Source organism: Canis lupus, chromosome 8 (assembly GCF_011100685.1).
Source record: "Canis lupus familiaris isolate Mischka breed German Shepherd chromosome 8, alternate assembly UU_Cfam_GSD_1.0, whole genome shotgun sequence".
NCBI lineage: Eukaryota > Metazoa > Chordata > Mammalia > Carnivora > Canidae > Canis > Canis lupus.
The window spans coordinates 71,578,768-71,602,051 of NC_049229.1; the positions used below are offsets into that span (position 1 = coordinate 71,578,768).

General features: G+C 38.8%; 1 protein-coding gene and 1 non-coding gene across 13 annotated transcripts in view; both read left to right on the top strand.

Moving 5' to 3' along the window:
* MARK3 (microtubule affinity regulating kinase 3) overlaps positions 1 to 23,284 on the top strand; it is a 121,099-nt gene that overhangs the window by 26,276 nt on the left and 71,539 nt on the right. For 11 of the 12 annotated variants that reach the window (XM_038545820.1, XM_038545819.1, XM_038545817.1 and 8 more), the window contains exons 2-3: positions 597 to 788; positions 18,099 to 18,152. In XM_038545820.1, the coding sequence (XP_038401748.1) occupies positions 597 to 788; positions 18,099 to 18,152 (246 nt within the window). Of the gene's footprint in view, positions 1 to 596; positions 789 to 18,098; positions 18,153 to 23,284 lie in introns of those variants that run through there. The other variant, XM_038545829.1, reaches the window with a different exon arrangement.
* On the top strand, positions 17,507 to 17,688 carry LOC119873126. Its single transcript, XR_005363937.1, has one exon. It is a non-coding gene; the product is annotated as a U2 spliceosomal RNA (small nuclear RNA).

Sequence of the window (23,284 nt, forward strand, 5' to 3'; positions counted from 1 at the left end):
TTGGAGAAATGTCTTTTTTTTTTTTTTTTTAAGATTTTATTTTTTCATGAGAGAGAGAGACGTGGGGGTGGGGGGTAGAGACATAGGCAGAGGGAGAAGCAGGCTTCTCATAGGACTCGATCCCAGACCCGGGGATCACACCCTGAGCCGAAGGCAGGCGCCCAACCACTGAGCCACCCAGGCATCCCTTTCTTTGGATTTCTTACTAAAAAGTGATGTGGCCTTGAATAAATCACAAAAGTATCCTCCTCTGGTCAAGGATCATATGTGCAGATGCATTTAGTAGCTTACGGAGAAGTTATATTCTTTAAGACAGTAAAGCAGTATTGTTACTCCTATTCTGTGTTGTAGCCACATACAGAAAATACCTCATTTTCTTCTGAACATCTACTTCAACCCTTGATATTTTTCTTCTTAGGATTTGCTTGTTTTCCTTATAAATTTAGATTATATGGGCAAATTCCTTTAAAGTGCTAGATGCATTAAGATTACAATTTAAAGCAGTAATGTTTTGTTTTTTCAACTAGGGGCTCTTAAAATTTGGCAAGTACCATGTGTTCTCTCATTTCCTTATTTCTGTATATGTTATATTGTAGCACACGTCACATGGAGATGGGCGGCAAGAAGTTACCTCTCGCACTGGGCGCTCTGGAGCTAGGTGTAGAAACTCTATAGCTTCCTGTGCTGATGAACAACCTCACATCGGAAACTACAGACTATTGAAAACAATCGGCAAGGGGAATTTTGCAAAAGTGAAATTGGCAAGACACATCCTTACAGGCAGAGAGGTAAATATTAAGTCTAATTTCTGTTAAAACACTTGCTCTCTTTAAGTCCATGTGAGAGAAAGAGGAAGATAATGTATGTATTTGGGTTAATTTCTAAGCTATTTAAATATTGTTTTTAAGAACAAGAAACTTACATACTAATTATCTGGGAATTGTTTTGCTTTCCCATTTCTTTAAATGAAGTGTAAGTATTGCATTGAGTTTGAATGAGTTTTAAAAAAGGGTAGTGTTTTTTTTTTTTTTTTTTTTTTCAGTGTAAACCTCCGCCATCAAGAGTAAAAATTGTTCTGAGCTTCATGTGTAAGCTCAGTGTACTTGCAAATCAATAATGTTTTTATAGATTTTTATCTTCCAGAAGTTTCTTCATTTCCCCAAATAAACTTCTTTCATAGCTATGTTTTTTATTAGTTGTTGTGTAGGAAGGTATATGCTTTCCTAACCTTTGTGGTGATTGACTTTCTGCTTAACAATATTCTGTATTTATCAAGAATACCTTGGTTAAAAATACTAAATTGACTCCCTCATCTTCTATGTGTGCAATACAGAACCTGTTTTGCTTCTTTGACTTTTTCCATTTAGATCTTTATGCCTGCTCTTCCCTCTGCCTGAAATACATTTCACCCTTTTGTGTAGGGATCGCTTCTGGGAAGGAGTTGTTGACAGATTCCCTTTTCCCAGGCATGGGACTCAGATTAAAAATCCTGATACTGGACGCCTGGATGGCTCAGCGGTTGAGCGTCTGCCTTTGTTTGGCCCAGGGCGTGATCCTGGATTCCCGGGATCAAGTCCCACATCGGGCTTCCTGTATGGAGCCTGCTTCTGCCTCTGCCTCTCTCTCTGTCTTTCATGAATAAATAAATAAAATCTTAAAAAGAAAAATCCTGATACTTCTCATATAGCATGCTTTACATTATACTGGAACTGCTTATTTACCCATCTTCCTCCTCTAGGCTTTAGGGTAGATGTCCATACTTTTTTTTTTTTTTTTTTTTTAAGATTTTATTTATTTATTCATGAGAGACACAGAGAGAGGCAGAGACACAGGCAGAGGGAGAAGCAGGCTTCATGCAGGGAGCCCAATGTGGGACTCGATCCCGGGACTCAAGGATCATGCCCTGGGCTGAAGGTGGCGCTAAACTGCTGAGCCACCCAGGGATTCCCCCAGATGTCCATACTTAACACGGTGTTTGGCACACAGTAGGTGGTTAATAAATACATGTTGAATGATTGTAATGGTTCTTTTGAAGCAAGCTTTTTAAAGAAATGTTTTCCCTGTATGAGAGCCTCCTAATAGGTATGCCAAGACAGTGTTACAGATGTGTCATAGTATTGATTCTTGCAGCCCACCATGCCTGGGACTGCTGGAACAAGACCCTGGGCCAGCCATTCTGTCACTAAGCAGCCTCTGTTTGCTGCAGTGTGCCTTACAGATATTCTCATTTTCTGTGTGTGCTTGGAGTTGAAGAAGGTTGGGAAGTACAGGTCTACACTCCCTGGAGTTACAGACTTTAACTAAAAGTTTGCCTCTTCATGTTTCATGTCAACTTTCACGTGACAAATCCCTATTTAGTACTCCTTGTTGAGATACCTGGGTTGCTTTTAGAATTAGGAAACAGCATGTGTGGGTGGGGCTTTCCTTGCTGTCCTTAAGTAAAGCTTTGTGAAACAGGGCAAAACCTCTTTAGTTTAAAAAAACAAAAAACAAACCTCTTTAGTTTAGTCCCCACCAGCTCTAAGTAGTTACTCTCCCAGTTTCCTTAGAAGGACAGCTGGTGGGTTGGGAGACAATGAGACAGATGGACCCTCTTCCCTACTCTCCCAAGCTGCAATTTGGCCTACTGTGTATATTAGATCTAGTAGGTTCTCTCTCTGGAAAGACTTGAATCTGATTAGCAGAATGGCTTAATTTAAAATTTTTGTTTGTTTTTAACTTTAAATTAAACAATTCTTGGGTTTTTTTTTCTCCCCTATTGTAGGTATTACCCAGAATCATGGAAAATGTAAAGATATTTCTACTTTACAGAAATTCATTATGTAGGAAGTACAAGTTCCTTGAAATTTTTCTCTTTATTTTTATTTTATTTTATTTTATTTTTTTATTTATTTTTTTAATTTTTTAATTTATTTATGATAGGCACACAGCGAGAGAGAGAGAGGCAGAGACACAGGCAGAGGGAGAAGCAGGCTCCATGCACCGGGAGCCCGACGTGGGATTCGATCCCGGGTCTCCAGGATCGCGCCCTGGGCCAAAGGCAGGCGCTAAACCGCTGCGCCACCCAGGGATCCCTATTTTATTTTTTAAAAAAGATTTTTATTTATTCATGAGAGACAGAGAGAGGTAGAGAGACTGGCAGAGACATAGGCAGAGGGAGGAGAAGCACGCTCCATGCAAGGAGCCTGACGCAGGACTTCAATCCCGGGACTCTGGGGATCACGCCCTAAGCCAGAGGCAGACGCTCAACCACTGAGCCACCCCAGTGTCCCAAAATTTCTCTCTTTAAAGAGGATCACTTTCAGCAGTTTGGTGTAGATTCCCAGTTTTTTGTATAAATAATAACTTTTTGTTTACTTTAACAAAAAGAGACTCGTGGACATAACGGTAATTTTCTTAGCAACATACTTGACCATGTCTGCATCTTAGTGCTCATAGATCTGACACATTCTATTTCCAGTGTGTGCTGGTGCCATGGTTTATCCCCTATTGGTGGATATTGAGTGGTTTCTGATTTTTTATGCTCCTGTAAACATTTGCAGTGAACATTCCTTAACATAACTCTTTACTCTTGAAAAGAGTGTTTCTGTAGGGTAAATTCCTAGAAGTGGGTGTTCTGGGTCAAAAAAGATGAATATTTGACATTGTAATAGGTACTGCTAAATTACTTTTGAGAAAATGTCAGAGTACTTTATTCTACCAGATTGAATGAGAGTATCCATTTTTCTGTACCCTTACTAATACAATGTAGATAATTTTTACCTGGACAAAAAATTATGTTTTTTAATGCTTGCTTCCTTTTAATAACTAGATTGATGACATTTTCATGTATTTTCTTACTCATATTTGCTTTTTTTTTTTTTGTATATTTTTTTATTGGAGTTCGATTTGCCAACATATAGTATAACACCCAGTGCTCATCCCGTCTAGTGCCCCCCCTCAGTGCCTGTCACCCAGTCAGCCCATCCCCCCACCCACCTCCCCTTCCACTACCTCTTGTTCGTTTCCCAAAGTTAGGAGTCTCATGTTCTGTCTCCCTCTCTGATATTTCCCACTCATTTTCTCTCCTTTCCCCTTTAATCCCTATCACTATTTATATTCCCCAAATGAATGAAACCGTATAATGTTTGTCCTCCGATTGACTTACTTCACTCAGCGTAATACCCTCCAGTTCTATCCACGTTGAAGCAAATGGTGGATATTCGTCGTTTCTAATGGCTGAGTAATACTCCATTGTATATATAGACCACATCTTCTTTATCCATTCATCTTTTGGTGGACACTGAGGCTCCTTCCACAGTTAGGCTATTGTGGACATTGCTGCTATGAACATTGGGGTGCAGGTGTCTCAGTTTTTCACTCCATCTGTATCTTTAGGGTAGTAGTACAATTGCTGGGTCTTAGGGTAATTCTATTTTTAACTCTCTGAGGAAATTTCATATTTGCTTTTTTTTTATTTTATTTTTTTTTCATATTTGCTTTTAAAATAAGTTTCCCATTTGTATCCTTTATCCATTTTTTAAAAAAGATTTATTTATTTATTCATTCATTCATTTATTCATTCATGAGAAACAGAGAGAGGCAGAGGAGACAGAGAGAGAAACAGGCTCCATATAGGGAGCCCAATGTGGGACTCATTCCTAAGACCCTGGGATCATGCCCTGAGCCGAAGGGAGACGTTCAACCAGTGAGCCACTCGGGTGTCCCCATTTTCTTCTATTTTAAATCTTACTGATTGGGGCACCTGGGTGGCTCAGTCAGTTAAGCATCCAACTTGTGATTTTGTCTCAGGTCATGATCTCATGGTTGTGGAATTGAACTCCACTTCAGTCTCTGTGCTCAGCGTGGAGTCTTCTTCAGATTCTCTCTCTCTCTCTCTCTCTCTCTCAAATAAATAGATAAAAGTCTTTAAAGATAAATAAATCTGGGACACTTAGGTGGCTCAGCGGTTGAGCATTTGCCTTTGGTTCAGGGTGTGATCCCAGAGTTCCGGGATCAAGTCCCACATCGGGCTCCCTATGAGGAGCCTGCTTCTCCCTGTGCCTGTGTCTCTGCCTCTCTCTCTGTCTCTCATGAATAAATAAATAAAATCTTTCCTCCCCCCAAAATTGTAATGATTTAAACCTATTGCGTTTCATGCATCAGTCTGATCTGTTGGGTTTCATAACTTGGTGAGAAAGGTTTACTTTTTTCCAAGATCTAAAAAAATGGTTTTGTATCTTCTTCAAACACTCCTATGGCTCCCGTTTGAATGTTTTCATTCATTTGGTATATGTTTTAGGGAATTAGTATGAAGTGTAGCGATCAAACTTTTTTTTCCCATGTAGATTACTGCTTATCCTGGGATCATCTGTCCTTTCCCCCAGTTGAAGATACCTGCTTTATCACATGCCATATTCCCATATATATGTCTTTTTGTTTCTCTGATCTATTTATTTAGTGTCGTACCCATACTGTGGGAGTTTTATTACTGCTGCTTTGAATTGTACCTTTTGATGTTTTAGAGTAGGTTAAATGCTCTACAGATTATTATTTTTTAAAAACTTCATACCTCATCTTGCCATATACTGTGTTAGACTAATTTTAGAATCAAGATACCATGTTTCAAAAATAGTCTTACTGGAAATTCAGTAAGATTAATTTCGATTGGAATCAACTGGGGGAACAGGGTGGCTCAGTGGTTGAGCATCTGCCTTTGCCTCGGGTCGCAATCCTGGGGTCCTGGGATTGAGTCCCACATTGGGCTCCCTGCGGGGAGCCTGCTTCTCCCTCTGCCTATGTCTCTGCCTCTCTCTCTGTGTCTCTTATGAATAAATAAATAAAATCTTAAAAAAAAAAAAAGAGAATTAACTGAATTTATAAACTGATCTGGGGGAAATTTGCTATTTTAATGACATCAAGTCCTATATAGGAATATGAAGTGTGCTCAGTTTTGTTTTCAGGCTTTATAATTTTCTTCATCTACATTTTACATAATTCTTTTTTCTTTTTTAAGTTTTTTTTTTTTTTTTTATTCATAAGAGACACACACACAGAAAGAGTTAGGATCATGCCCTGGGCTGAAGGCGGCGCTAAACCTGGGCCACTGGGGCTTCCCGGTTTTGCATAATTCTTAAGTTCATTCCCAGGTATTTTAAAATTTTTATTGCTGATGTGAATGACATTTTTTCCTTAGCTGTTATGAATAATAAAATAACATTTGTATAATATCTTGTATCTGACCACCCTTTGAACTCACTCTCATTTTGGACATCAAAATTAAGCAAATTATATTATTTTTAAAATTACACATCATTTTTTCCTTTGAAGTACAGTTCTCTGAATTCTAACACATTTATAGATTCACGTTATCACCACTGTGATCAAGATACACAGAAGAGTAGCTACAGCTGTCAGACCATGCTGTTTTTTAAAGGATGGGCAAAATATCAGCATGTTTATGTGTGAATGGGAATAATCTGACAGAAAGGGGGAAAGTGGGGGGAGAGATTTGAGTGGGTGAGAGAGGATGGTGGAAGTGTTGTCCTTGATAATGTGGACAGTTCTTACATGGAAACAGGAGAAAGGTAGAGGGCACTGGCATTGGTGCAGCTCAGGGCTCTGTATGCTGGTGTGGGAGCTTGTGGAGGTTTTCTTCTCTTTGCAGCTATTTTTTCAGTAAAAGGGAAGAAGCAAGATCATCAGCTAAGAGTGTGATTGATTACCAAGGAGACAGGAGATATTAGAAATGTGAGAAGTTACAGTAATTCCTGGGCAAGCAGGAGACTTAATCGATTGGAGGAATGTGGTAGAATTGCCAGGTGGCCTGAAGGCTTCCCTGAGGTTAGTGATCGTGGATTTAAAGTGAGAATAGGGCGGCCCCGGTGGTGCAGCGGCTTACTGCCGCCTGCAGCCTGAGGTGTGATTCTGGAGACCCGGGATCGAGTCCCATGTTGAGCTCCTTGCATGGAGCCTGCTTCTCCCTCTGCCTGTGTCTCTGCCTCTCTTTCTCTCTGTGTCTCTCATGAATAAATAAATAAAATCTTTAAAAATAAATAAATAAAAATAAAGTGGGAATAGGCAGCATGGCTGGAAATTACTCCAGCAACATGCAGGTACCCAGACACAGGCATAGCATTTATACATATTGGGATTTTTTGTCACACTAAGTGTAGTGAATAGGAACAGCAGGGGCATTGATTGGGAATACCTCAGGGAGTGATTGCAGGACTACAGATTTGAGTAGGAAATATCTTGAGAGGGAAAACAAACCATAAGAAGGTGGTAGGACCAGTGGATTATGGATCCTGGAGAGTTTAGACAGTTATTGGAGCTCTAGACAAGTGGATTATGGATCCTGGAGAGTTTAGACAGTTATTGGAGCTCTAGACAGAGGGGAGGAAGAAAAGTGGAGAAGGTGATTAGAGAGTGGGAAGCCCAAATTAAGGTCAGAAAGGAGTTTTCCAGTACTGGTAATTCCAGAGATTGGAGAATATAAGTGGCTTAAGTGTGTGACTTCTTTTTTCTACTCCAGAAGCTTTGTAGACTCTTCATATTTATCCTTGCTATTCAGAAATTTCATAGTGAGGTACCAGGGAGTTCGTGTACATTGATTGTTCTTGGTTGTTCATTGAACCCTTTTAATTTGGAGATTCTTGTCTTTCAGTTCTAGAGAATTTTCTCATTTTATTATTTAAAAATCTTCATTCTGGGCAGCCCGGATGGCTCAGCCGGTTTAGTGGCGCCTGCAGCCCAGGGCGTGATCCTGAAGACCCCGGATTGAGTCCCATGTTGGGCTCCCTGCATGGAGCCTGCTTCTCCCTCTGCCTATGTCTTTGACTCTCTCTCTCTCCATTTCTCTCATGAATAAATAAATAAAATATTTTTAAAAATAAAAAATAAAAAAAATAAAAAATAAAAAATAAAATAAAAATCTTCATTCTGTAATGCTTACAATCAGAGACTGGAACTCTTGGAAAAGAACCTTGACTTTTTTTTTTAATATTTTATTTATTTATTCATAGAGGCACAGAGAGAGAGAGAGAGGCAGAGACACAGGCAGAGGGAGAAGCAGGCTCCATGCAGGGAGCCTGATGTGGGACTTGATCCTGGGTCTCCAGGATCACACCTCAGGCTGCAGGCGGTGCTAAACCACTGCACCGTGGGGGCTGCCAGAACCTTGACTTTTTTGAGAAAAAAATCTGTTCTCCATATATATGTGTTTCTTTCTTTTTTTTTTTTTAATATATGTGTTTCTATTTTATTTTCTGGGCTGTGTCCTTAATTTCTTTTTTCTGTTAAATTTGTGTGTTTGTGTATCCTGGTGTATCCCCCCCTCCTTCCTCCCAGCTCTTCTGATTATTTTTCTGTGTAATATCCAGTGCTGGGGTTATGAATGCTGTTTGTTTTGTTAACTCCCTGTGAGAGTAGTAAAGGCTTTCCTCTTTTTTTTTTTTTTTTTTTTTTTTAAATAGATTTTGCTCCCTGAACCATGTTTTTCTCTGGGGTCCTTTCTTGGCAACTGTTATACAGAGCCTTTCTTTGGAATCTGATAATCTCTCTGGTCATCTGTTTGCATTTCAGGTAGAACCCTCAGAAGCTGATCAAAACCTGGGTTTATATATGTAGGATATGTTTGACCATACAGCTTTCCTGTTGGGAGTTGTCTGGTGGTTTTATTTTATTGTAGTTCGCTAGATATCATGTCTTTAGATCTCTTCTCTGAGGCCGTTCCTTTTCTATAGACAAGAATCCTTTCTTCTGCCTAGGAGAAGCTGGTGGCCCAACTCAAGTTCTCAGTGGTAATCCGACACTTAATTTCCCCTTTTTCATCTCCAGGCCTGTCCTCTGCTGGGCTCATTGACCTTGAATCTCATCATCTCCACAGAAAACATTTTTAGTGTCTACAGAACCAGTGGTTTATTGGCTGGACTGGAGAGCAGCAGACATTCTATATACAGACCTGTGACCTTGCAATTAGCCCAGTAGTTCCACTGTTGCCTCTGGTGCCTCCCAACTTCCCAAGTTTGGAGCCCTTCCCAAGTTGTGCTAGGCAAATCATGTTTCTGGTTATGATTTTCTCTCCTCTCTTTGAGAAAATTATTGAATTGTCTTTTCCACTGTTGTCTTTTCACCTTGTTACTGTGCTGTTGTGCCTGTATGCCTTTACTGTCTGTCCTCCACGTTTAACTGGATGTGAGCTGTTAACCTGCTCATACCTGTGTCCTGTCTCCTGCACTGGAGGAGGCACCAGAGAGTAGGAAGGGGAAGGATTGGATCTGGCACCTCATTCACCATTTGTTATTGAGTAAGAAGGATAAGCTGTACTTCTTCATTCTGAGATGTGCTCAACTTCTTGGGATTTTAGATGAATTGTTTTATATTTTAGCCACAACTTTGTGTGTGTGTGTGTGTGTGTGTGTGTGTGTGTGTGTGTGATTGTCTTCACATAGAGACTAGAGAGGAAAAAATATCACACACTTAAAATATTCTGAATACCATTTTTGTCTTTGTATATTCTCTGTACTCATGTATATGGTTTTCACCATATTTTTGGTCATAATTTTGTTTTATGGTTTTTCTCCCTCAGAATTACATGCCGAGCAGTGCTCTATGCCAGTGCATGGTCATCGTAGCAGGTTTAGTAGTTGTGCACGGTTGCACTGAGTAGAACAGTTCCCAAATTCTTTGTGTCTCAGGATGCCTTTAAACTTTTAAAATATCAGACTCCCAAAAAACCTTTGTTTCCACAGGTTTTATATATTGATATTTATCATATTAGAAGTTAACACTAAGAAATTTAAAATATTAATTCATTTAAAATAATAAGACCTATTACATTTAATATAAGTAACATATTTTATGGAAAAAACCCCTATTGTTCCAAACAAATTACCGAGAAGAGTGACATTGTTTAAATTTTTTTCACAAATCTCATTAGTGTTGGTCTTAATAGAAAGTAGCTGAGTTTTCATATATTCTTCTACATTTAAGTTATGTCAGTATACTGTTTTGGTTTGGCCCCACACAAACAATATAACTAGAAAAGAGAGGAGTATCTTAATTCCCTTTTCGGAAAATTGCAAGTATTGTTCTTTGATATTATATTAAAACTCAGCAAGTAATAATTTGGTGGCAGGAGGGGACAATGATTAATGCAGTGTTTATTCAAAACTATAGTGACTGACAAAAATTAAACTAATAATAGTAGATTTGGAGGTGAGTGGGCAGAAGGGTGAAAGAGCGCCTCCTATTCCACTAACATAAAATTGAAAAGTATAAAGACGTTCATCTTGCTTTTTAATATAATCTAGAGGTAGAGTATTTACAGTTAGTGTGCAGAAAAAAGAGAAAATCTCACCTGAACCCAATTTCTACATATTAAAAAAGATTTTATTTAAAAAAGATTTTATTTATTTATTCACGAGAGACACACAGAGAGAGGCAAAGACACAGGCAGAGGGAGCAGCTCCCTCCATGCAGGGAGCCTGACGCGGGACTCAATCCCGGGTCTCCAGGACTACACCTCGGGCTGCAGGCGGCGCTAACCCGTTGTGCCCCCGGGGCTGCCCTTGCCAGTGTTTCTAAGTGCAAAGCTATGATGTGCCTGATAGAGAAAACACATTTGTTACATAAGGTTCATTCAGATATGAGTTAGGTTCTGCAGCTGGCTGACAGGTCAATGATAATCAATGATATGTAGTAAATAAGGTGTCCTTAAAAAGAAACACCCATAAATAAAACAAGGTTATATATTGATCAGTTGATGAAAATTTTTATGAGCAGGGTCCCACAGGAACCTAACTGTGTATTTCCTCTAGGAGCAGTATTCACAGTGGCTTTGTAGAACCTAAGCACCATATCCAACAACAAACAACTATCTCCGTGTTTGAAAAGAGAAGTCTAAGTTATCTGGTGTTTTCCCCTAGCAGCTATGTGGCGAAAGGTATCAAGTAATCATAGGCTTTCCTCATAGATCAATGATTTTTGATTCACTGTTAATGTTTTCAAGAGGAGAGTCCCAAGAAGCAAATTGAGAGCTCTCTATGCAGGATGGGGTGTGTGGAGACTGCTGTCAGGCGCCTGGCTTAGCTTCTTGGTGGCTAGAAGGAAAGTGCCACATACACAGCACAGTGATTTTCTCAAGGAGGTTTCCCTGGATTGCACTGTTTGGGCACATTAATTTTGCATGTGCCCCGCAACATGGGCTTCAGATTTTTATCTTCCTGAAATTGTTTAAAATCACTTGTCTGTTGGGCAGCCCCAGTGGCTCAGCCAGGGTGTGTCCTGGAGACCCAGGATTGAATCCCACATCAGGCTCCCTTCGTGGAGCCTGCTTCTCCCTCTGCCTGTGTCTCTGCCTCTCTCTGTGTCTCATGAATAAATAAAATCTTAAAAATAAATAAATAAAGTAAATAAGTAAGTAAGTCACTTGTCTCCTGGTGGTACCTCTCCCATTCTCTTTGCCCTTCTGTTTTTATTCTTTAATTGGACCAGCAAGTGGGAGAAGAAGAAAATGTATGGGATCAGTATGCTACCTTTAACTAAATGTCCTCATTGTGGTTATGAGAAACCTTTCATTTAGTTATTTGTATTCAAGTTCTGTTATGCAGTTTAAAGTGTCAAGGCTTGTTGAAAAACCTTGTCCTTTGTTCCCAATCCCTATTTCCTAATCTTCCAAGATGGCCACTTTCAATGTTTTAAACTAATTTTTTAAAGTTTTTATTTAATTTTGATTTTTTATTTTTTTAAGATTTTATTTATTTATTCATAAGAGACACACAGAGAGACAGAGGTCTAGAAACACAGGCAGAGGGAGAAGCAGAAGCCTGACGTGGGACTCGATCGTGGGATTCCAAGATCACGCCCTGGGCTGAAGGCAGGCACTAAACCACTGAGCCACCCAGGGATTCCCGAGTTTTTATTTTAAAATTAATTAGTTAGGGATCCCTGGGTGGCGCAGTGGTTTGGCGCCTGCCTTTGGCCCAGGGTGCGATCCTGGAGACCTGGGATCGAATCCCACATCGGGCTCCTGGTGCATGGAGCCTGCTTCTCCCTCTGCCTGTGTCTCTGCCTCTCTCTCTCTCTCTCTGACTATCATAAATAAATAAAAATTAAAAAAAAATAAAAAAAATAAAATCGATTAGTTAGCATACAGTGTTACATTAGATTCAGGTGTACTATATAAACTGATTCTTTAGGTTTTACCTTTATCTGTAACATGCTTTTAATCTTTAAAAACATTTTTTTTGTTGAAGTATAGTTGATACACAGCACGCTCATATTCTTAGTTTTTTAGTTTTAGGCATTACCTACCATCTTTTTATGATGGTTATTTAGAGTCATTATTGACTTAAAAAAAAACTCTCTGTTGAAATATAACACACATCCAGAAAAAGTGCCCAAATCATAAGTGCACACCTTGATGAATTAGCACAAAAGTAAACATATTTGCATTACCACAACTCAGGGCAAAACTGTACTAAGACTTGAACTCTAGAAGCTTCTTTTCTCCTAATCACCACCCTGCCCTTCTTCCTCAAGGTAACCACTATCTTGACTTCTAACACGGTAGATCGTTTTTTGTTTTCCTTAACATTATGCTAATGGAATCATATGGTATATATTTTGTGTCTGCTTTTTTTTTTTTTAAGATTTTATTTATTCATTCATGAGAGACACAGAGAGAGAGAGACAGGGTCCATGCAGGGAGCCTGACGTGGGACTCGATCCCAGGACTCCAGGATCATGCCCTGGGCCGAAGGCAGATGCTTAACCGCTGAGCCATCCCTGTGTCTGCTTCTTTTACTGGACTTTATGCTTGTGACATTCTTCCATGTTGTACGTCTTCCATGTGTTGGGCATTATATTTTCATTTGAAGTTTTATTTTGTAGCTACATATTGTAGTTGTCCGGCTTGGTCTTTACTGCTGTGGACTGAATTGTGTCTCTCAAAATCATATATTAAATCACTAACCATCAATGTATTTGGAAATAGGGCTTTTGTGGAAGTAGTTAAGTTAAATTAGGTCATAAAGGTAGGATCCAGTAGGATCAGTGTCCTTAAAAGAAGAGATACCAGAGAGCTGCTCTCTTTCCACCACATAAGGATACTATGAGAAGGGGGCCATCCGCAAGCCAAGAGGAAAAGCCTCACCAGGAACTGACCGTGCTAGTCAGACCCTGATCTTGGACTTCTAGCCTTCCAGTCTGTGAGAAAATAAATTTCTGTTGTTTAAGCCACTTAGTCTGTGATATTTTTGTTATGGCAGCCTGAGCTGACTAATAATCCATCCTTCCGGGCTACTGCATCGTCTTAAAGAACTTGGGACCTTTTTGACTTCTCTTTTTTTGTGTTTGTGGATGCTTAACGCATGTTGGGAGCAGGATATTGGGACCTTTTGACCAGTAGAAAATTGACAGGAAGTGGAAGATGAGGATATTTATTTCTCTGGTGGGTGTTTGCACAGGTTTGTTGGGCCCTAGGGTGACGTATGTTAGGGGAAGCCCTTCTCATGTATGAGCTCTCTTTATCCCTATTTTGTAATTTTCCACTTTGTTTCTGGCATCAGGGTGAATAAATGGAATTTCCCAGAACTTGACACAACAAGTGGCAGGGACACTCCTCTTTCCTTGCTGGTGAACTCCCTTGGCTTTTGCTGTGCATGCTCCCACCCCCACTCCCAACCCCCGGAAATAAACCTCCACAACCTTGGGAACACATGTGTGCTCTTCTCTCCAGCCCCCATCTTTTTCAGACACCTGGTGATGCCTCCACAGTTGCTTCCTCTTTTATTGACCCGAGGTCTGAGCTCTCCCCCTGGCGCCAGCTCTGGGACAAGGTTATTTTGGTAGTTGAGTCACCACATCAGGGAGCTAGAGGAAGAGGGATTAGCTTCCGCCTCAGGCTTCATGGCCACACAGACATGCATCATTGTAAATGACAGATAGTGTTTTACTCAGAGGACATTTACTTTTAATAAAATGACACTCCTACAGTTTGATTTAGCTGAATGAAACATATTTTGAACTCCTTTTTTTCTTCTTTAAATACTATTTGAATAGCAGTATTTAAAAAAGAAAGTGCTTAAGAATAGAATCTTTACAGTAGAAGGCAGATACTGAGCAGAGCCAGAAGAAGCTAGTGATCCAAAGTCTGGTCATGAGAATAGAAACTAGGTCTCAGGATCGGAGGGAAGAAGAACCAGAAAGGCAGCATATTTGCTGGATCTGGCCCTCAGAAGAAAGAAGAAAACAGAATAATGTCCAGAAAGGAATCGTGTATTTAAGGGGTTTCTTTGGAGATTGGGAGACCCATAAAATTATTTATTAAAGTTTGAAGCAAATTAATTCATTAAACTTAGAAGTGTAATTTTTATTTACTTTATATTTTTTTATTTTTTAAGATTTTATTTATTTATTCATGAGAGACATAAAGATAAAGAGGGAGAGAGAGGGGCAGAGACACAGGCAGAGGGAGAAGCAGGCTCCATGCAGGGAGCCCAACGTGGGACTCGATTCCGGGTCTCCAGGATCAGGCCCTGGGCTGAAGGTGGTGCTAAACCTCTGAGCCACCCGGGCTGCCCAAGAAGTGTAATAAATATTTATTTATTTATTTATTTATTTATTTATTTATTTATTTATTTATTTGGGGGGTTATCTTTTATTTTATTTTTTTAATTTTTTATTTATTTATGATAGTCACACATTGAGAGAGAGAGAGAGAGAGGCGGAGACATAGGCAGAGGGAGAAGCAGGCTCCATGCACCAGGAGCCCGATGGGATTCGATCCCGGGTCTCCAGGATTGCGCCCTGGGCCAAAAGCAGGCGCTAAACCGCTGCGCCACCCAGGGATCCCAAGAAGTGTAATTTTTAAATCACATTGATGTTTGTTAAATCACCAGAAACCCTATTTCTTCACTCCTCTGTCTCTATCTCAAACATGTGCGTGGTTACTGAACCATACACCATACTGCGTATGGGTGTTCCTTACATCAACTCAGGAAGCATTGAATACTTCTTACATACCTGGTAGTATGTCGGGCTATAATAAGACAGCAGTCCCCAGCTGAGATTTGAACAAGGTCATTGTTTGTATGTTGCAGCCACAGACATTTACTTTTGCTTTATTTACTGTAGTTTCCATTGAGACTCCTGATTTCTTCTCTCCCATTTGAGGTGGGCTGGAGTGGTGGGTCCTTGCACTCCAGGTCAGTTTCACTGAGCGTTAGGCTCTCTAGCTCCTTTGGAGGTCAGTGGATTCATAGGAAGTAATCAAATAACTTAAGCAGATGGAGGCTTTAGACCAAGTGAAGCAGGAGTAGTAGTTTTGTTTTTTTAAGTGTTAATATGAATAAGTGCAACAGTTCTTGAAGTAGGTATGGGGACCCCTCGAGGTCTCTGAGAACCTTTTAGGGGGTTTACAAAGTCAAAACTATTTTTGTAATACTATTAAGACACTACTTTTTCCATTCTCTCTCATAAATGTAAAGTTTTCCAGAGGTTATATGACGTGTGATACCACAACAGGTTGAATATAGGATATGTGAGAATTTCATTAAAATGTTATTTATATTAACATGTAATGGGCTTTTTTTCCCCCCGTTTCTTTATTGTGATAAAATATACATAACATAGGGCCACCTGGGTGGCTCAGCGGTTGGGCGTCTGCCTTGGGCTCAGGGCGTGATCCTGGAGTCCCGGGATCGAATCCCACGTCGGGCTCCCTGCTTGGTACCTGCTTCTCCCTCTGCCTGTGTCTCTGCCTCTCTCTGTCTCTCAGGAATAAATAAATAAAATCTTTTAAAAAAAATTTTTTTAGATTTTTAAAATTTATTTATTCATGAGAGAGAGAGAGAGAGGCAGAGATACAGACACAGGCAGAGGGAGAAGCAGGCTCCACACAGGGAGCCCGACGTGGGACTCGATCCCGGGTCTCCAGGATCAGGCCCTGGGCTGAAGGCGGCGCTAAACTGCTGAGCCACCGGGGCTGCCCTAAATAAATAATATCTTTAAAAAATAAGTAACCTAAAATTCACCATCTTAACTATTTTTAGATGCATGTTTCAGTAGTATTGAATACACTTATAGTAATGTACAACCAGCACCATCTTGCATCTCCAGACTTCTTTTCATCTTGTAAAACTGAAACTCTGTACCCATAAACACTAACTCCCCATTCTTTCCTTCCTCCATTCTACTTTCTGACTCTATGAATGTGAACTCTCTAGGAATCTCATCACATGGAATCATACAATATTTGACCTTCTGTGTCTGGCTTATTCATTTAGTATAGTGCCCTCAAGGTTCATCCATGCGGTAGCATGTGTCAGAATTTCCTCCCTTTTTATAACTGAAAAATATTCTACTGTATGGAAATGCCACATTAGCCTTATCCATTCATTGCTCAGTGGACACTGGGGTTACTTCCACATCTTAGCTATTGTGAATAACGTTGCTATGAACGTGGGTGTACAAATACCTATTTAAGTCCCTGTTTTTAGTTCTTCAGGGTACATATCCAGAAATGGAATTGCTTGATCATATGGTAATACTATTTTTAATTTTTTTGAGGAACTCTATACTGTTTTCCACAGCAGCTGTACCATTTTACATTCCTATCAACGTACACAAGGGTTCCAATTTCCCTACATCTTTACTGCTTGTTTTCTGGGAGGTGTGTGTGTGTGTGTGTGTGTGTGTGTGTGTGTGTGTGTTTTAATAGCATGGATATAAAGTGGTATCTTGGAGTTTTAATTTTCATTTCCCTAATGATCAGTGATGTTGAGCATCATTTATTTTTTATTTTTTATTTTTTTTGAGCATCATTTTTATGTTCTTATGGCCAGTTGTACAGTTGACCCTTGAACAACATGGTTTGAACGGGGCAAGTTCACTTAGATGTAGATTTTTTTCGATAAATGCAATCCAGTACTCTAATGTATTTTCTCTTATCATTTTTGTAACAATATTTTCTTTTATCTAGCTTACTTTATTGTAAGAACATACAAAATATACAAAATATGTGTTAATAAACTGTATATATTATCGGTAAGGCTTCATGTCAACAGGCTATTAAAGTTTTGGGGGAGTCAAAAGTTATTCATGAATTTTTGACTGGGGAGGGAGGGCATCGCCCTTAACCCCACATTGTTCAGGGGTCCACTAAATGTCGTCTTTGAGGAAATGTCTCTTCAAGGGCTTTGCCCATTTTTGAATTGGGTTTTTTGTTGTTTGGTTGTATGAGTTCTCTGTATTCTGGATATTAATTAATCCCTTCTCATCTATGATTTGCCAGTATTTTCTCTCATTCTCTGGGTTGCCTTTTTACTCTGTTAAAATTGTCCTTTGGGGGATCCCTGGGTGGTTCAGTGGTTTAGCACCTGCCTTCAGCCCAGGGCGTGATTCTGGAGTCCCGAGATCAAGTCCCACATCGGGCTTCCCGCAGGGATCCTGCTTCTCCCTCTGCCTGTATCTCTGTCTCTCACTCTGTGTCTCTCATGAATAAATAAATTTTAAAAATCATTGGATTGTTTCTCAGCCTTTTGGCTAAGATCAAGTGTAGGATCTGTTCTTACCAGGTTAATATCTGATACATCCTCTGAGGACAATATAGTAAAAGGATTTTGGGAGCTAGAAATTGGAATAGGAGCTGTCCACTCCATGAATTGGACCTGGTATTGCAGTACTTCTAGAAATGGTGCAACCACCACCACCCCTGTTCTCAGATTAAATTTTTTAAAAATTAAAAAAAATGTTTTTAAGTATTTCTAAATAGGGAGTAGGAAATTTGCTTCATTGTCCTACATTTTTAGAAGTGTTTTCATTATATAATCAGTTTCTCTCTGTCTCTCATTCTGTATCTATCTGCCTTGTGGGAGATTTTTCGCCCCATGTCTATAAGTAACATAAATCTAAAGTACTATAACAATACCCACATTTGCATGAAGCCCCTGTTTCAATATAAAAATATTTATAATATATAAAATATTATTGTTAACTAGTTTAGTTTTCATTTTTTTTGGAAATGCCCGTGTGTCTGGGCATTTATGGAACCATTACCGACCGATTAGTCTATATTTACCAAATTCTTAAAATCTATAAATATTTTTTTTTTCTAGGTTGCAATAAAAATAATTGACAAAACTCAGTTGAATCCAACAAGTCTACAAAAGGTAAGATTGGCTCAGTATCCGGTATTTTTAAAAATGATTCTCAGTATGAATTGCCATTTAATCGGTCCCTCCAGTACCTCAACTGCTATTTGTATTTATTATGTTTAGTATAATAAGCTTCCTATTCCTCAATGAATGCAACTTAGGTATATATTGTATGAAAAGTTACTGGATTTTTTTTCCTTCAAATGAAAATAATGAATTTTAAATGTTCTTAATAGCACAAATTGAAGGTGTACATTTTAGTTGAATATTCTATTGACTAGAACAGAGTTTTTTAAAGACCGAACATAGTTTTGTGTAATTACTCTTAAGCAGAGTTATACACCTTTCTCATAGCTAATACTGAGGTCTTTAAAGTCAGCACTTTAGCTTTATTAAACTGTCAGTATGTTTAATTAAGGGCTGATGATTAATTCATATGAAAGGAAAATATAAAAATACAAATGATAGTTGAAAACATGTTTGTCATGCACTGTTATATCATCTAATAGAGATCAGAAGTCCTCAATCCTGTTTCATGTTAGAATCACTTGGACCTCTTTACAATGTCTTAATGACTGGCCCAGAGAGATTTAATTGCTCAGGTTAGCACCTTGGCATAGGTATTTCACTAGTGCATTCGCAAATGATTAATGATCTTTATAATAAAATCCTTCTAGTTCTTTTTTGTCTTGCAAAAATCCTTTTACATACTTTATTTGATTTATAGATTTGGCCTATAGTAGTAGGGGTTTTAGAGACCTTAAACTAGGAGCAGGAGGTCTGAATTAAAGTCCTGGTTCTGCCACTTAATCAAATGTCTAACTTGACCTTGAGGCAGTTACTTAACTTTCTTGACCTCGAGTTTCTGGTCTTTAAAATAGAGATAGTTTCATCTTTTCAGGATGAATGCATTAATAAAATAATGCACTTTAAAAAGAGCTTTGTAAACTTCAAAGCATTTCACATGTGAGATATTGTAAGTGTATTGCCTTATATAAATTCTTAATGTTTTCCTAATGGTTATTTTCCATTTACATCATCCTAATTTTGAAGTCCTGTGTGCGTGTGTGTATGTGTGTGTGTGAGAGAGAGAGAGAGCGAGCGAGCGTGCGCACACAAGTTCACGGTCGGGAGGGAAGGGCTTTATCTTGCATTAAAACTGGTACTTAAGTGGTTTTGTGGACCAGAGTGAGTCATAATGGTACTCAAGGTAGCTCTGAGAATGGATCTAGAAATTCCAGTCCTTTCTTCTGAAGATAAAATTGTATCCATTAAACTTATTTCTTCATATATCTAAGGACTTGGTATTATTAAGTTGGGGTTACTAAAATTTGGTATTCAGAACTAAAATTAGCATATAAAGAAGCTTACTGAGGATTCTAGTTCAATATCCTAATGATGTTACAAATCTTCCACTATTCGAGCATCCTTGCAGGTAACTGGAATTCTAGCAGTTTTCTAGGAAGAATTTTGTTATAGTATTGGCTTTAGTTGGTTATAATTTTCCCCTCCTTTCTTGCTTTTTTCATTATTTTGGATAAGAGTGTTTTATTGCTGCTATTCTTTTTATTATTTTTTTTCTTTTTATTATTATTATTATTACAAATTACTCTTTGTCACAGAATTATCAGTTTAGTACATGGTAGGTTGTCTGATTAGCCTAATAATGTGATCATATTTTCATCAGCATTAATTTGGGGACATAATCTAATAGATAAGACTTTAAGAAGCCAAATTTGTCCAAGTTAAATAACTTGGTAAGTGTAGTGTTTTAAGTTTATAGGGCATTATTTAATTTTAATATTTTTCTATTAAAGCATAATTTAGAAACAGTGTTATATTAGTTTCAGATGTACAATATAACGATTCAACAGTTGTATACATTATTCAGTGCTCATTATGATAAGTGTACTCTTAATCCCCTTTGTCTGTTTCTTCCATCTCCCACTCACCTCCTCTCTGACAACCACCAGTTTGTTCTCTGTATTTGAGTCTCTTATTTTGGGATGCCTGGGTGGCTCAGTTGGTTGTTAAGAGTTCAACTCTTGGTATTGGCTTAGGTCATGATCTCAGGTCATGGGATCAAGCCCTGTGGCAGGCTCCATGCGCAGTGCAGGCTCTGTCCCTCTCCCTTCCCCTCTGCCTTTCCCCCACCCCTACCCCGTCTCTGAAAGTGAATAAATAGGGCACCTGGGTGCCTCAGTAGTTGATCATCTGCCTTTGGCTCAGATTGTGATCCTGGGGTCCTAGGATTGAGTCCCTCATTGAGCTCCCCGCAGGAAGCCTGCTTCTCCCTCTGCCTGTGTCTCTGCCTCTCTCTTTCTGTCTTTCATGAATAAATAAATAAAATCTTTTAAAAAAATGAATAAATCAAATCTTTTCTTAATCTCTTTTTTTTGTTTTTCATTTGGTTCTTAAATTCTGCATATGAATGAAATCGTGTGGTATTTGTCTTTGTCTTCACTTGGTATTATACTTTCTAGATCCATCCATATTGTTGCAAATGGCAATCTTGTTATTTTTTATAGCTGAATAATATTCCTGTGTATGTGTGTGTATACATCCTCTTTATTCATTCATCTGCAAATGGACGCTTGGGTTACTTCCACATCTTAACTATTGCAAATAATATTCCAAGAAACATAGGGGTGCATATATCTCTTCAAATTCGTGTTTTCAGTTTCCTTGGGTAAATATCCAGTGGTGGAATTACTGGATCTTAGGATAATTCTATTTTTAATTTTTTGAAGAACATGCAATTTTCCATGGTTGGCTGCACCAGCTTTCATTTCTATCAGCACTGCAGTAGAGTTCCTTTTTCTCCACATCCTCACCGGCATTTGTTATTGTCCTTTTGATTCCAGCCATTCTGACAGGTGTGAAGTGATATCATATTGTGGTTTTGACTTCCATTTTCCTGATGATGAGTTGTTGAGCATCTTTTTCATGTGTCTGTTGGCCAGCTGTATGTCTTCCTAGACAAAATGTCTATTCTCTCTGCCCATTTTTAATTGGATTATTTTTATTTTTTGGCAATGGGCTTATTAAATTCTTTATTTTGGATACTTATTTATTTTAAAAGTTTATTTATTCATGAGAGAGAGAGAGGCAGGTACATAGGCAGAGAGAGAAGCAGGCTCCATGCAAGGAGGAGTCTACATGACAGCTTTTCCTTTTGTTCTTTTTTAAATATTTATTTATTTATTTATTTATTTATTTATTTATTTATTTATTTATTTATTTATTTATTTATGAGAGACATTGAGATAGAAAGGAGGGGGCAGAGACACAGGCAGAGGGAGAAGCAGGCTCCAGGCAAAGAGCCTGACGTGGGACTCGATCCTGGGTCTCCAGGATCATGCCCTGGGCTGATGGTGCTAAACCACTGAGCCACCCAGGCATTTCAGAAACAGCTCTCTTTATATTGTGATTGTAAGCCTTGAAGCTTTACACATTTCTCAGTGCTTATCATATTAAACACCAAGTAATATATAGAATTGTGGAATCATTATATGGTACACATCATTCAGGCTTGCACATTTGCAAACTGATGTTATTATCCCAGACAAGTTTCTTCAGTTTTCCTTTTTATTTTTCCAGTCATTGCATTAATAAATGTTAGATTCTAGTAAGAGATACTTTTCTGCATTGTTTTTGTACTTCACTTTGAACCTGCTATTCATTCCTAAGATGTTTTGTTTTAGATCAGCTTATTTTTTTTAAAGGTCAGGCTTTTTAATGTTGTGTATCTATGATGGTTTTGAAAGAAGCAAGGTATAAGAAATATGGGAGTCTTCTTGGTTTTACAAAGCCATTTTTAACTTTGGTTTGGTTATATGCAAGTAGTTTTTTTTTTTTTTTTTTTATATGCAAGTAGTTTTGCTGGGTCTTGTTTTAGTCTGTTATTACGAAGCAAGTTGTGACTCATTTAAAAAAAATTTTTTTTTTAAAGATTTTATCTATTCACTCATGAGAGACAGAGAGAGGCAGAGACATAGGCAGAGGAGAAGCAGGCTCCCTGCAGGGAGCGCGAGGTGGCACTGGATCCTGGAACTGCGGGATTACGCCCTGAGCTGAAGGCAGATATACAACCGCCGAGCCACCAGGCATCCCAGTTATGGCTCATTTAAAAAAATATGTTTACCTATTCAAAAATGCTAGTCTCTATTAAAACATTCCAGTATACTCAGTGTAACCCATCTAAAGTTATTACTGGGGATCCCTGGGTGGCGCAGTGGTTTAGCGCCTGCCTTTGGCCCAGGGCGCGATCCTGGAGACCTGGGATCGAATCCCACGTTGGGTTCCTGGTGCATGGAGCCTGCTTCTCCCTCTGCCTATGTCTCTGCCTCTCTCTCTCTCTCTCTCTGTGTGCGTGACTATCATAAATAAATAAAAATTTTTATAAAAAAAATAAAGTTATTACTGTTCTTTTTAGTCTTGGAGTAGACTGTTCACATAGAGAGTATAGAGTGATGATTAGGAACACTGTGAAGCTGGGATGCATGGATTCAAATCCAAGCTTTATCTAGTCTAGCTGTGTGACAAGTCATTTAACCTCCCCTGGGTTTTAGTTTCCCCACTTATAAAATGGGAATAAAATGGGAAAATAGGTCATAGGGATGTGGTAAGAATTAAATGAGTTAACATTTTTTATTGTAATTTTAAAGTTTTTATTTAAGTTCCGGTTAGTTTTAACATAGAGTAATACTAGTTTTAGGTGTATAGTATAGTGATTCAATTCCATACAACATACATGGAACTTCCATACAACACCTAGTATTCATCATAATAAGTGCACTCCTTCATCCCCAAAACCTACCCAACCCATCCATCCCCCCACCTACCTCCCTTCTAGTAACCATCACTTTGTTCTCTATAGTTAAGAGTCTTTTTCTTGGGATCTCTGGGTGGCGCAGCAGTTTGGCGCCTGCCTTTGGCCCAGGGCGCGATCCTGGAGACCCGGGATCGAATCCCACGTCAGGCTCCCGGTGCATGGAGCCTGCTTCTCCCTCTGCCTGTGTCTCTGCCTCATTCTCTCTCTCTCTCTGTGACTATCACAAATAAATAAAAATTTAAAAAAAAAAAAAAAAAAAAAAGAGTCTTTTTCTTGGTTTGCTTTCCTCTCTCTGTCCTTCCCCCCCCCCCCC